At 38.9% G+C, this 11,224-nt stretch overlaps 2 protein-coding genes across 2 annotated transcripts; one reads left to right on the plus strand and one right to left on the minus strand.

Moving 5' to 3' along the window:
- Positions 1-1,129: 1,129 nt before the first annotated feature.
- Positions 1,130-5,257, minus strand: dctn5 (dynactin 5). Its single transcript, XM_026351196.1, has 6 exons — positions 5,095-5,257; positions 4,859-4,927; positions 4,593-4,711; positions 3,894-4,005; positions 3,325-3,427; positions 1,130-3,236 (listed from the first exon to the last, which is right to left on the minus strand). Exons 1-6 carry the CDS (start codon positions 5,140-5,142, stop codon positions 3,139-3,141), a joined length of 549 nt encoding a protein of 182 aa, XP_026206981.1. The 5' UTR covers positions 5,143-5,257; the 3' UTR covers positions 1,130-3,138.
- Positions 5,258-5,681: 424 nt separating this feature from the next.
- On the plus strand, positions 5,682-9,163 carry ndufab1b (NADH:ubiquinone oxidoreductase subunit AB1b). The gene is made up of 5 exons (XM_026355935.1): positions 5,682-5,893; positions 7,209-7,328; positions 7,515-7,602; positions 8,538-8,652; positions 8,740-9,163. Exons 1-4 carry the CDS (start codon positions 5,723-5,725, stop codon positions 8,627-8,629), a joined length of 471 nt encoding a protein of 156 aa, XP_026211720.1. The 5' UTR covers positions 5,682-5,722; the 3' UTR covers positions 8,630-8,652; positions 8,740-9,163.
- Positions 9,164-11,224: the final 2,061 nt, after the last annotated feature.

Genomic DNA, 11,224 nt, shown 5'->3' on the forward strand with positions numbered 1-11,224 from the left:
AACAACTCTTCAAAAGATTTGTGTGATCAACTTGTGGAGTGCTTCAGCGTGTGGGCTCTACGTGCATTCTGGGATCTGGAGTCCTTACCTGTCTGGCAAATGATTTAAATTATTGGATTAAATATAAGATAATCGGTGCTGTTAAAAACAAAGCATAAATCACAAGCGTAATTCTTACAAAGGTAATGTTTCTCTGCAGACCCACCAAACACGCCAGCAAAGGCACATTGGATTGTTGGAGTGTTGAATGGGTTATTGGGGGACGGTGCTTTTTGTATAAGGGATGAGTGCATTAATAACAAATGGATGGGTTTGATTTTTACTTGGTACAGGATGAATCAGCTGGGGTCTTGTTTCATTCATGAAATGGTCGTTGCCTTCCCTTTAATCTCCAAGGAAGCAGAGTAGGAGACAGTGATATCACAAGTCACAAATGTGGGTATATTTAGCAATTTGTAAAATAATGTGAACTGGTATTGTACTGATTTTGGCTTATTTTAGGGTATAAACGAAAGATTATTGGAGTTAAATCTAAGCCTATTTGTGGCCATAATACACTCAGTTGTTGGAATATGCTTTCATTTAGCATAGGAATTATTAATAATCTTTTCTGGCTATTAAACCAGTTATGTTTTCAGTGCAGACCTTCCATAGTAGTCATACAGTAAGTTGTATGTGAGCTGACTGGAGTGTGAAGTCAGGTTCCTGCTTGCTATAAATGACTTGAGATGTCAGTGTTTCCTTCTCTTTTTCCTTTCTTTTACTCCTTGCTCACTCCCCTTCACCTCTTCAACTTTATGACCTGGAAAATGGGTTTTCTTAAGTTGTATAAAGCATGCCAGTTTTAACTTCTGTTACAGTTTGGTCACTTTTTTGCATATAGGTTGGCTTTTATATTCATACACAATTGCTGGATGGCCAATGTAAAAGAAAAGAACCAAGTCGACATTTGATTCTGTCAGAAGAAAGACCTTTGTGTTTAGGAGTTGGTTCTTAAATACAAGTGAAACCACTGAATGAGACTGAAAATTTAAAATCATATTGGAGAAGTGACGTGATTTGTTTAGAGAAGCTCTGATAATTGTGAAGGAAGGTTAAAAAATAATCCATATTTTGGGCCCTTTGGCTCTTTTTTTTTTTTTTTTTTTTGCAAAAAATAAAACCCAACGTCTTGCAAGTTCTGTGTATAATTAAACATAGGGAGGATTCTTTTTCTAATTGAATTGGAACTTTTGCCTAAACGTCTCCTTTCGAGTCCATTGCAGTTTGAGTCTCTGTGACTCAGCCTTGCAGAATACAGTGCTGGGGGCCAACAGAGGGCATGGAATGAATCTGAATCTGACTGACCTGACGGCGCACTCTGTTAAGTCAGAGGAATGCATTTAGAATATTTGAGTTGTTTTCTTTCTGCAGACACTCCACATTAGCATTGGCAGCATTATTGACTGAAACCACATTGTGTGTTTAGCTACAAATGAGTAGTTACAACTTCCCAGAGTTTGTTGCATGACAATACGTCAGTGAAGTGTCTCCTGACAGGAAAAATTAACTAAAATTCTCAAAGGACTGTTTTCTCTAAAGGTTGAGGATTGTGCTGTCTTTAGAATTCCAGTCTCCAACCTGCAGTGTTGACCCCCACTGGTTATAAGAGAGGGGGCACTTTGTGTTTTTTTTTTTTTTTCTTGCCCTGAGCCAGTCACAGGCCTTCATCCACAGTTTCAAAAGGCTGACTCATGCCATGTGTCTCTGGAGCCAACACTATTATCAGCTGTTTCTTGATACTTATTTGTTTAAAAAGTAATAAATGGCTAATCTATATACTTAACATTTAATTGTTGGTATGATATATGTGGTTCACAATGTAAAAGAAATAAAACCATCGAGTTGCAATTGACTCAATTGTTTCTTTAAAAAAAAGAAAATGTTTTGAGTATTGTTTTATTAACCTTTTATCCATAAGGAATCTCTCCTGGCTTTTTATTATCTCGACTTTGAAGGTTTAGAGGTTGAAAATGTTTAAGTTTGAATGTTACGTTAAAGGTTTTAATATGATTTTCTGCAACTGTCTGCCTGCAGTGTTGCCCTTTTTTATGCTATACCATCACTTAGGGGTGTGTTCCAGAATAGTGTGAAATACTAAGTTATGTGTATTACACTTTCTTTATGCAAAAGCACACTGAAAATAACACTACTCGTACTCTGCAGGTTGTCTTTTTTTAAATCAGGAAAATTCCAAAGATGGAGTCCAGCTCATACCAGGCAGCTTTTCAAGCACTTATATTTATTTGTTGCACTGTTTGAGATGCTGGGTCTGGTTATTGAATGCTAACAGAAGAAAAGCACAGAAGGCTGTCCTTTAACCACAACATATTTAAATTAACACTGCAGTAAATTTGAAACATAATGGAAATGCAATTAAATAAAATTCTGGCCTGTGCAATTTAAATTAAGTCTAAATTACATAGGCTAGTAAAGGAGAATGCAAACAAGCACATTTGTCAACACAGGAAATAAAATGACAGACTAAAACAGATAATTGTCTTCAAAAGGTTACTCTTCTGTTGCCCAAATGAACTGAGGATATGAATAATGCACATGGCCTCAAACAACTACTGATGCTCTTGTTTTGGTCCATGAATGTTGGATATTATTAGCTGAGTTTCTATATTCTTTTAACACCTCCACCCTTTTAAAGTTCCTCCAGCTCTTCTACTTTTGCTGCTACTAAAGAGCAACAACTTTCCTACACGTGGGCTTCTCTCCTTCTCTGATTATCAGCAGTCAATGTTGACCAGAAAAAATATCAGAGGCGTCTCAGACTAACTGTGGTTGTTAGTACCAGCCTGGTGTGTGTGGTTTAGTAACAACTCCAGATTTTGAAGCCTCCCACTGTAATTTTGAGCTGATGATGGAGCTATGCCAGATTCCATTAAATATGCATTTTCACATACTCCACTGCGAATCATCTAAGGAATCAAAATAGGACCAATTGTATTTCTTTGGGCAGTGAAACTCAGGGCCTCTGAAAGATAAAGGATAGAAGGTGAGCTCGTTAAGTCCATTTCAGTCTGATTAGAGACCCCGACCTGCAGCTGGCTGAATATAGAGAGGATCCTGCTGAAGGTTTGGGGGCAGAACTCAGATCTGGCTGAGGGGCAGAAACTTCTGATAGTAGCTCTTGGTTACATCAATCATCAGGTCCTGAGTGCACTCTGGGAGCTCTCCTGAGAATAGACCTGAGAGAAAAGACAGACACAGGTGAAGACATGAAAGATAAACAGAAAGTGTGACAGGGCAGGGGTGTGTTTGTGCCACGTCGCTGACCTGGGCAACCGGAGAATACAGTGAAAGGCGGTACCACTGTCTCAGGAGGAAGTACAGTGTTGTCTAGGATCTTACAGCAGTCCTTCAGCACACAGCGACGACCCTGAACATCACATGTAAAACAAATTGAAAAGAAAAAAACATGTATTAACTCAAACGCTTTCACTGACTTTCACTGTCATTTCTGGAAGAGTAGTATGAGTTATCCTTATAACGGAAATGGAAGACTGGGTTCCTCTGAACATGACAACCATGTGACTGTTTAACACAGGGAAGAGACACTGCTGCTGTTCATGTCACTGGGGCAGAGCTCTGGCTAAGTTCACATTACAGAGTTTTTTCTTTTTGTGTGGATGATTCAGATTCATATTTGTACGTTGACACGTAACAGGTTCGGATGTGAGCACAGCTAAGGTCATGAACTGCCAGGCATTCGCAGATTTAACTGAGCCACATGGGCACAAATCTGATGACTAATACAGCATGTAAGATGAATGTAGCCTATGTCCCTGTTAGCATGGTTTCCTTTTCCTGCCAATCTGCTTTGTTGTGTGTGCACTTTCACTCACTATGACACAGTTTTTGCCAATGTGGACATAGGAACCGATCTGTGCTGCGTTGACCACACAGTCCTCCTCGATGAAGACATGATCTCCAATGTGCAGCGGGAAGAACGCCACGCTGGAAGGAAGGAACGGGGAGAGCAGAGAAAGTGATTAAGTTTAAGTCTTTGTTTAATGGTCGTGGGGAAACTAGACAAAAGAAAATAACACAAACAGCCCAGTGGTAAGAATATTTGTTCTGCTAAACAATGCTCTGTTGTACACAAGCCATGATAGGATGTAAAGCTGAAACAAGTGATTAAAAAAAATGTCTGCCACAAATTTGATAATTAATAGTTCTACTAATCTTTAAAGCAAATATGAAACACATTGCAAAGCCCAACTTCTCTAAAAGCAGGATTTGCTACTTACTCTTATATGATAGTAAACTGAAAATATTTTGTTTTTAAAGGGTGGTCAAAAAATATTAAATATCTAAATATGTCACATTTTGTTTTTATCACATTTTGTAGACAAAATATAATAAAGGAAACGATCAGCCCATTTATAAAAACTGAAAATACCTGTTCATTTTAGCGTTTTTTAAAACTTGTTGAACTTTGATTTAGCCTGTTTGACTGCTTTAAGTAAATACTTGCTTGTTTATTATATCCACATTGTATTCTGACCTCTCACTATATTGTGAATAACAGGTAGAAACCTTACCCTTTGCTGAACTTCTTAAAAGGTGGTCGAATGACACTCCGGCTCTTCACAACACAGTGTCGACCCACCCTGACATTAGCTAGGTCTCCCCTGATGATACAGTCATTCATCACAATAGTCTGAAGAACAGATCACACACACGCATAAGAAGGAAACAGAAACAGAACAGAAAACATTGACAAAAATAGTAGCTAGTTATTAGCTGCACCAAAAGAAAGCTGTATAATCAAATGACAACAACCAAACAGGAATGCTTTTGTGCTTACTTTGCCATTTAGGACGATATTTTGACTCCCACACAGCACCGACTGTCTGCTCACTTTGTTGCCAGAAGCCTGAAATAAAACGTTAGCGGTTGTTAAATACTAATTATGTATATTTTTTGTTAAACTGAATTTCAATCTAAACTGAGCACAAACAGAGAAAACTGTTTTCCAACGCCCAGTTAGCCAAACAGCAAGCGGCTAGCAAGCTAACAACGACTTAAAATCAAGCACCTTACCGTCTCAATATACTCAGCTTTGTTGTACAGTATTTCAGACAACTCCATGACGGATAGTTTTCTAAAACTATTACACCCAGTGATGAATATCTGCTAATGATATCTAATGATTCTCTGTTTTTGTTCTCTGCTACACTGTCAACCTCCCAGCTTCTCTTCTGCGTCTGATGAATCGATGCACAGACATTATAAAGTGAGTTCAAAATCATCGATTTCGGTAAACCAAACAAATGACACAGATCAGTGATATTTAGAATATTTTAACTGTTCGACCTTCTGAATGACTCAAGTATTATAAAGTTATTCATATGTTAAATTATTCGCCTCGTTCATGTAATTAATTATCATTAACTAATTCATCAAAATTTCTGTCATCTATTGATTTTCCCTGGAGTAAATCTGAACTCCTTAGCAAACATATTTTTTTTTGCCGTAAATCATTATAGACGATTATATTGTGACATTTTTTGATTAAGCATTTAGTCTATAACACTCTTTGTTGCGCAAATAAAATACAAAATAAAAACTTAAATCGCAGCTTATGGTTTGCGCATGCGTACAGCGGAGCCCTTGACCCCGTTTCTTCTTCGCCTTGCACGCCGGGAGTCAGCAGTAACTTCTCTCCATCATGGCGGCCCGTGTCCTGCAGCAGTGTGTCCGCTCGCTCGCCCGGCCCTCTCTGAGGCTTTGCTCCGGCAACCTGGCTGTCAGAGCCGCTGCCGCTCCGCCAGCAGCCTTTCACCGACGTCTCTCCTTCGCTGTAGACTCCCGGAGGACGCGGTGGCTCGGGCAGAGCCGGGTGAGTCTCGGGTAACATTGAACCGTCGTGGCCTAGCGTTCGTTGCTGTGACCTACTGACGCCTTTCAAAACTGCCAGGCTAACTTAGTCAGCTAATGTTAGTGATGGAGTGCAAGCAGTTTGCTTTACCACGAGTAAAATGCATTGCTGTAATATCCACCCGAAATCCACAAAGCTTCATAACGTTTCATTTTTAAACGACGTGCCTGTTTTCCTTGTGGGCTAGCTAACGTTAGCTAGTTAGCAAAGTTGCTGATTTCATTGATGCACACTTGTGTTGTTGCTCTTCTCTCACCTGCAGCTTGGTGCCATGTGGATGTCTTAACTTAATCCAAGCACCTTATAACACTGTATAGCTAATGTCAGCTAAGTTAAATGATTTTCTGACAGTTAAGCTTGGTGCTTACAATTTTAAAGAGTTGTTGCACCCCAGATATTTTAGTAAATGTGAATTCTAATACTGTCAATCAGATGGAATTAGGGTTAAATATGTTATTTCTGACTAGAAAGCATGATATTTGATGCTGATCATAGTAATTTAATGGCATGCTTCCCACAATAAGAATGTTGTCAGGTTGCAAGTGATTTTAGAAAAAGATATTATTTGTTGCTCATTTAATTATGATGGGCGAAACATCTTCAACAAAGTCAGACTGTCACCAACTAGCTGCCTATGGATAATGATGATCATGATGACTGGGAGTCTGCACAGACAACCCGCACCGCATCTTTATGCTTTAAGACCAATATTTTAATTGAGGAGGCATGGTTTATTCTAGATAAGTCAGTGTGTGCATCCTCTGAACAACTCCAGAATTGCAGTCTAACTTAATTATGTGAATGAGGGAATGCTCTACCACTCAAATCCAACCTTATTCACTGGCATGAGGGGCATCATGACAAAATTCTGTCGCCTGCATAATTTCCCAGTGATATTTTGGGTTGGCCTTGTATGGAGTGATTATAACAAGCGCCCATCTGATTTGAGCTTTCCTTTCAACGTAGACTGTTTGCATTGATCAAGAGTTCCTCCTCAATGTATCAATATCTTTCTTTAAATTTTGCTTTAAACAATAAAATGCAAAAGCCATAGCCTGAATATAAATAATAGTGGATGTCCACGTATTGCAGCATTTTGTGATATGTTGCTTGAAGTCTCTTCCAGACTTTCTTGCATGATTGCGATTTTTGTGTGCATCTTGAAGCACGACTTGTTTAGTTTGAGAAGTGAGCACAGTCGTCTTCAGGCTTATTTACGGCTGAATGTTACATGTTTTGCCTCTGCTTCTGACACTCTCTGCTTCCTCATCCTTAGATCTCCTCAGTGGGTGTCTTGTGCAGACAGTATGGAGACCTACCACCCCTCACCCTAGAGACCATCAAAGAACGCGTCATGTATGTGCTCAAGCTCTACGATAAGATCAACCCAGAGAAGGTGAGAGTCCAGATTGGCCAGGCTCTACTTCTCACTTTTATTCTGACAATGAAATTTAAATTCCCTCCTTTCATTAATTTGTACTTTGATTATTTTATTGGATTACCCGTAGGACTATATTTCTATTGCATTTTGCCATAGATCATGCTAACATGCACCCCCCACATCTTACTTTCTGCTCCACAGTTGCAGACATCTTCCCACTTCATGAAAGATCTGGGTCTGGACAGCCTGGACCAGGTGGAGATCATCATGGCTATGGAGGATGAGTTTGGTAAGTGACAGCTTTGAAACTTGATATGCAGCAACCCGATTTCAGTCTGTACAGTTTACTGCACAGACAAATACTACATTAAAAGATCAGGCATCAGGTGAGCAAAAGACTCTCACTGTTTGCTAAGTATGACTGATGGCCAAGCTGCAAAGAATTGGTGAAGCGGTACAAGGGTATTGCTTATGAATTACACTAGCAATGGACTAGTATTAAATGTATTCTGAAACAATCAAGAGCTGTAAAGACGAATGCATCAGTCAGTAACTGATAAGTGACTAAGTTTGAACCCCCAAACGTCTTATCCCTTGAGCAGTTTGCCGCTTTTCTCCGTTCTTATTCAATTCAGTTATTTCTGTAAGGGCAATTATTGGTGCATCAACAGAAACACGGACAAATAAGACACCAACCATGAAATACAAGATAAAATGTGTAAATATAAGGAAAAACATTTTATTGGAATACATTGGCTTAATTCAGACATGCTCAACTGTGTGACAGAGAGAATCATATGTGTCAAGAGATTATTTTAGATTTAGGTGACTTTATGCAAAGATAATAACATGATGGCTATTTCACATCAAGTACTTGTATTTTGCAGTTGATTTTTTTGTTCATCATCAATCAGTTAATGAGGCCTAACTAACCCTAACCTGTCTGTTAATGAGGCTACATGCAGTGGGGAAAAAATAACGGCAAAAGAAGGCAAGAAATGAAACTCTGAATACAGGAGATAAGAGCTGTCTGACAGAATGCGTCTTCAAACCATCAGCCCTTTGAGATTTTAGAAACAGCATTGTGCTGATGTATTTTTACAAAAAATAGTTAATATAACAAAGTCTCTGCACATCAGCTGCTGTTGCCTGTGGTCAGTGTGGTTTAATAGAAAATGAGAAGCAGTGTGTACAAGCTCTGTTTTCTTTGTGTTCCTGCTGCAGGCTTCGAGATCCCAGATGCAGAAGCAGAGAAGTTGATGACTCCTGAGGAGATTGTACAGTACATCGCAGACAAGAAGGACGTTTATGAATAATCTGTTTATTGCTCACTACAGAGGTAAGTCTGCTCCTTCTCAAATCACATGTGCACTCCGGTGGTGTGTGCTTCCTTTCTCATGTGTCATTTAACATTTTCCCCTTTCAGAGATGTTGACCACAGTGACTCCTCCCACCGCAATCCCAGGAAGTACTTGTGAAGCAGAGGGGCATCAAACCATTTCCCCACATCTGCACTTCTGTCCATTACAAATGATGTTGTTGGCATCAGCTGCCGTGTGTTTTGTTGACTATATTTAAATGAACATGCTGAGAGCTTGGAGTCAAAACAAAATATTAAACATTATTTCAGGTTTTTTTTTTCTGTTTCAGCTCCACCCTGTGGTTCCGATGTATAATTTCTAAAGAATAGATCAATAAAGACACAAGATGTGTAGTTCTGTGTTACAACAGTGATGTTTTGAATGTTCTTTACTGTAGCTGTTGGGTAAAATTCACTGAACAATTTTGACATGGCTGCCATAATGTTGAGCTTCACGAAATCCTTCAATTAAACTAAGGAGCCCTTCAAACTAGCCTGTACTGTTCTTTTGAAGCAGTCTGCCCCCTCAGGTGTTAAAGTTCAGAGGTTAGATATAGAAAAGATCACATCAAAGTGTAAAATTAAGGTACTTATAAAAAAAACCATTACAGTTGGTAGTCGCCTTTATCCAAAATGACTTACGAGGGTAGGCAGGGGAAGGACCCCTACTGGAGGTAGACTACAGCTGGGATTCAAACCCCAGTGTCCCACATGCAAGACAGTGATTTTACCACTACACTAACAAGCTGCTGTCATTAATACATTTCTAGATACAAAATCTAATCTACAAATAAGTGAGTTATTACATGTTTAAGGATCCTCAGTGTAATTTAGTGGATAAACTGAGACATTCTGCAAAGTGACTTTTACTTTTTGTACTGTTGGTAAACTCATAAGCCACAACATTAATACCACCTACACCTGTGTCGGGGGGGTCAGCACAAAATGTTATGCTGGGACTGAGCCACATCTGTTTGCTGGCTGATCTGAGCGCAGCACTTCTATATAAACCTTCCACCACCGAACACCAGCTGACGTTTGTTTCTTTAAAATGCCCAAATCTCAAATGCTTTTCCTTAGTGACCTAAAACATGCAAAGTGATCCTGAGCAAATTAAACAGTACAACAATAAGTATGACTTCCAATTCCTTACTCGAGTAGTAAATACAAGTAAAAATTATGGCAAACATGGTTAATCCTTAATACATCAGTGTATTTATATGTAAAAACTAACAAACTGTAAAATACAAGTAATAGTACCATAAAATAGATGTACTCAAAGTACTTACCACCTCTGGATTCCAGTTTCTCTTAAACATTTTTACAAACCGAAGAGGAGAAAAGAGACGAGGCAGCGACCACCGAGCCATTGTTAGTCTTTTATTGAGGGTTGTACCCAAGTTATACAGCTTTGTATGCTGGCTGCAGGAGCCAGGGGGTTACAAACAGTAATCAGTATACGAGTACAGCCAACAGAAGACCTACTACCTACTACTCTACACCTTAGTACAGATTCTCTTAAGAGCACTAGAATCCAGAAAAAAATGAGGAAAAAAAAATACAGAACAAACCAAGCAACAAAGGAAGGAGAATAAAAAGATTAAATGAAACCAAACAGACAGCATCAGAGGAGACATTCATTATTAGAGCACACTGGAGTTGGTTTTCTATACCTTGTAATATCAGGCGACTTCGTTTTTGTCAATTTTTATACCCATACAAATAAAGATTGTCCTTCAAAAAGTGCAGTTTCCGCCGAAGTTTAAGATAAAATCCTTTGATGACCCGAGGAAGACGTTTGAAAATAAAAAGATACTTCCTGTTTCGTTTGTAAGAGAGGAAGACGTCCTCTCGTCGATTATAGACACTGTACGCTTATATTCTCATATATATATATATTTTTATATATAGTTTCAACAGTCTCCCAAAGCAATGTGCATAATAGGTTTACAGGTGATCCAACTACACACTGTGGATTGATAGAATCTCTATAAAAAACATTGTAGTCGTGTAAAATTTGCAGTTTCACCGGCCTCACTCCCCTCGGTCTAATCGAGGAGACAAGCTGTGAAAATAAAGACATGGACTTTGCAAATCTTAACCTGTCCTCCTCTCCTGCTACAACTGGCCCGACGGTTGCTAGGTAATAAAGGTTTTTTCAGTTTTTATTATTATTATTATTTTATTATTATTAGTAGCAGTACTAGCAGTACGATTCAATGATGGCACAACATGTTTGAGGAATATTACTGGGAAACCCATTTCAACTGTGGTTTTTAAAAGTTTTTTGGGATTTTTTTTTGTCTTATTTAAAGAAAGCAAAAAAAAACCCAAGGTGGACATGGAAGCCTGGGTTCAACACTCCACTGCATAGTCTCTCTGAGCGACACCCCATCCCCACCCGACCCACCCCGCCCGCCCTCCCACCCACATCTTTGTGCTGGTTAGACTAAAGCTTTTCAGGGTTTGTTTGTGTGTATTCATACTAAATGTAAAATGACAAAAAAAAGACAGCAGATTCTCACAGTTTTTGTAACTTTTTTTTTCCTTT

This window comes from Anabas testudineus, chromosome 8 (genome assembly GCF_900324465.2).
Source record: "Anabas testudineus chromosome 8, fAnaTes1.2, whole genome shotgun sequence".
Taxonomy (NCBI): Eukaryota; Metazoa; Chordata; class Actinopteri; order Anabantiformes; family Anabantidae; genus Anabas; species Anabas testudineus.

What these genes read in the sequence shown, in the direction of transcription:
- dctn5 (XM_026351196.1), bottom strand. Translation starts at nt 5,142, where the DNA reads ATGGAGTTGTCTGAAATACTGTACAACAAAGCTGAGTATATTGAGACG. An exon ending in ATATCGTCCTAAATGGCAAA is followed by an intron (nt 4,712 to 4,858) that starts GTAAGCACAAAA and finishes TCTGTTCTTCAG; the next exon opens with ACTATTGTGATGAATGACTG. An exon ending in TTTAAGAAGTTCAGCAAAGG is followed by an intron (nt 4,006 to 4,592) that starts GTAAGGTTTCTA and finishes CCTTCCTTCCAG; the next exon opens with CGTGGCGTTCTTCCCGCTGC.
- ndufab1b (XM_026355935.1), top strand. Translation starts at nt 5,723, where the DNA reads ATGGCGGCCCGTGTCCTGCAGCAGTGTGTCCGCTCGCTCGCCCGGCCC. An exon ending in GGTGGCTCGGGCAGAGCCGG is followed by an intron (nt 5,894 to 7,208) that starts GTGAGTCTCGGG and finishes CCTCATCCTTAG; the next exon opens with ATCTCCTCAGTGGGTGTCTT. An exon ending in ATAAGATCAACCCAGAGAAG is followed by an intron (nt 7,329 to 7,514) that starts GTGAGAGTCCAG and finishes TCTGCTCCACAG; the next exon opens with TTGCAGACATCTTCCCACTT.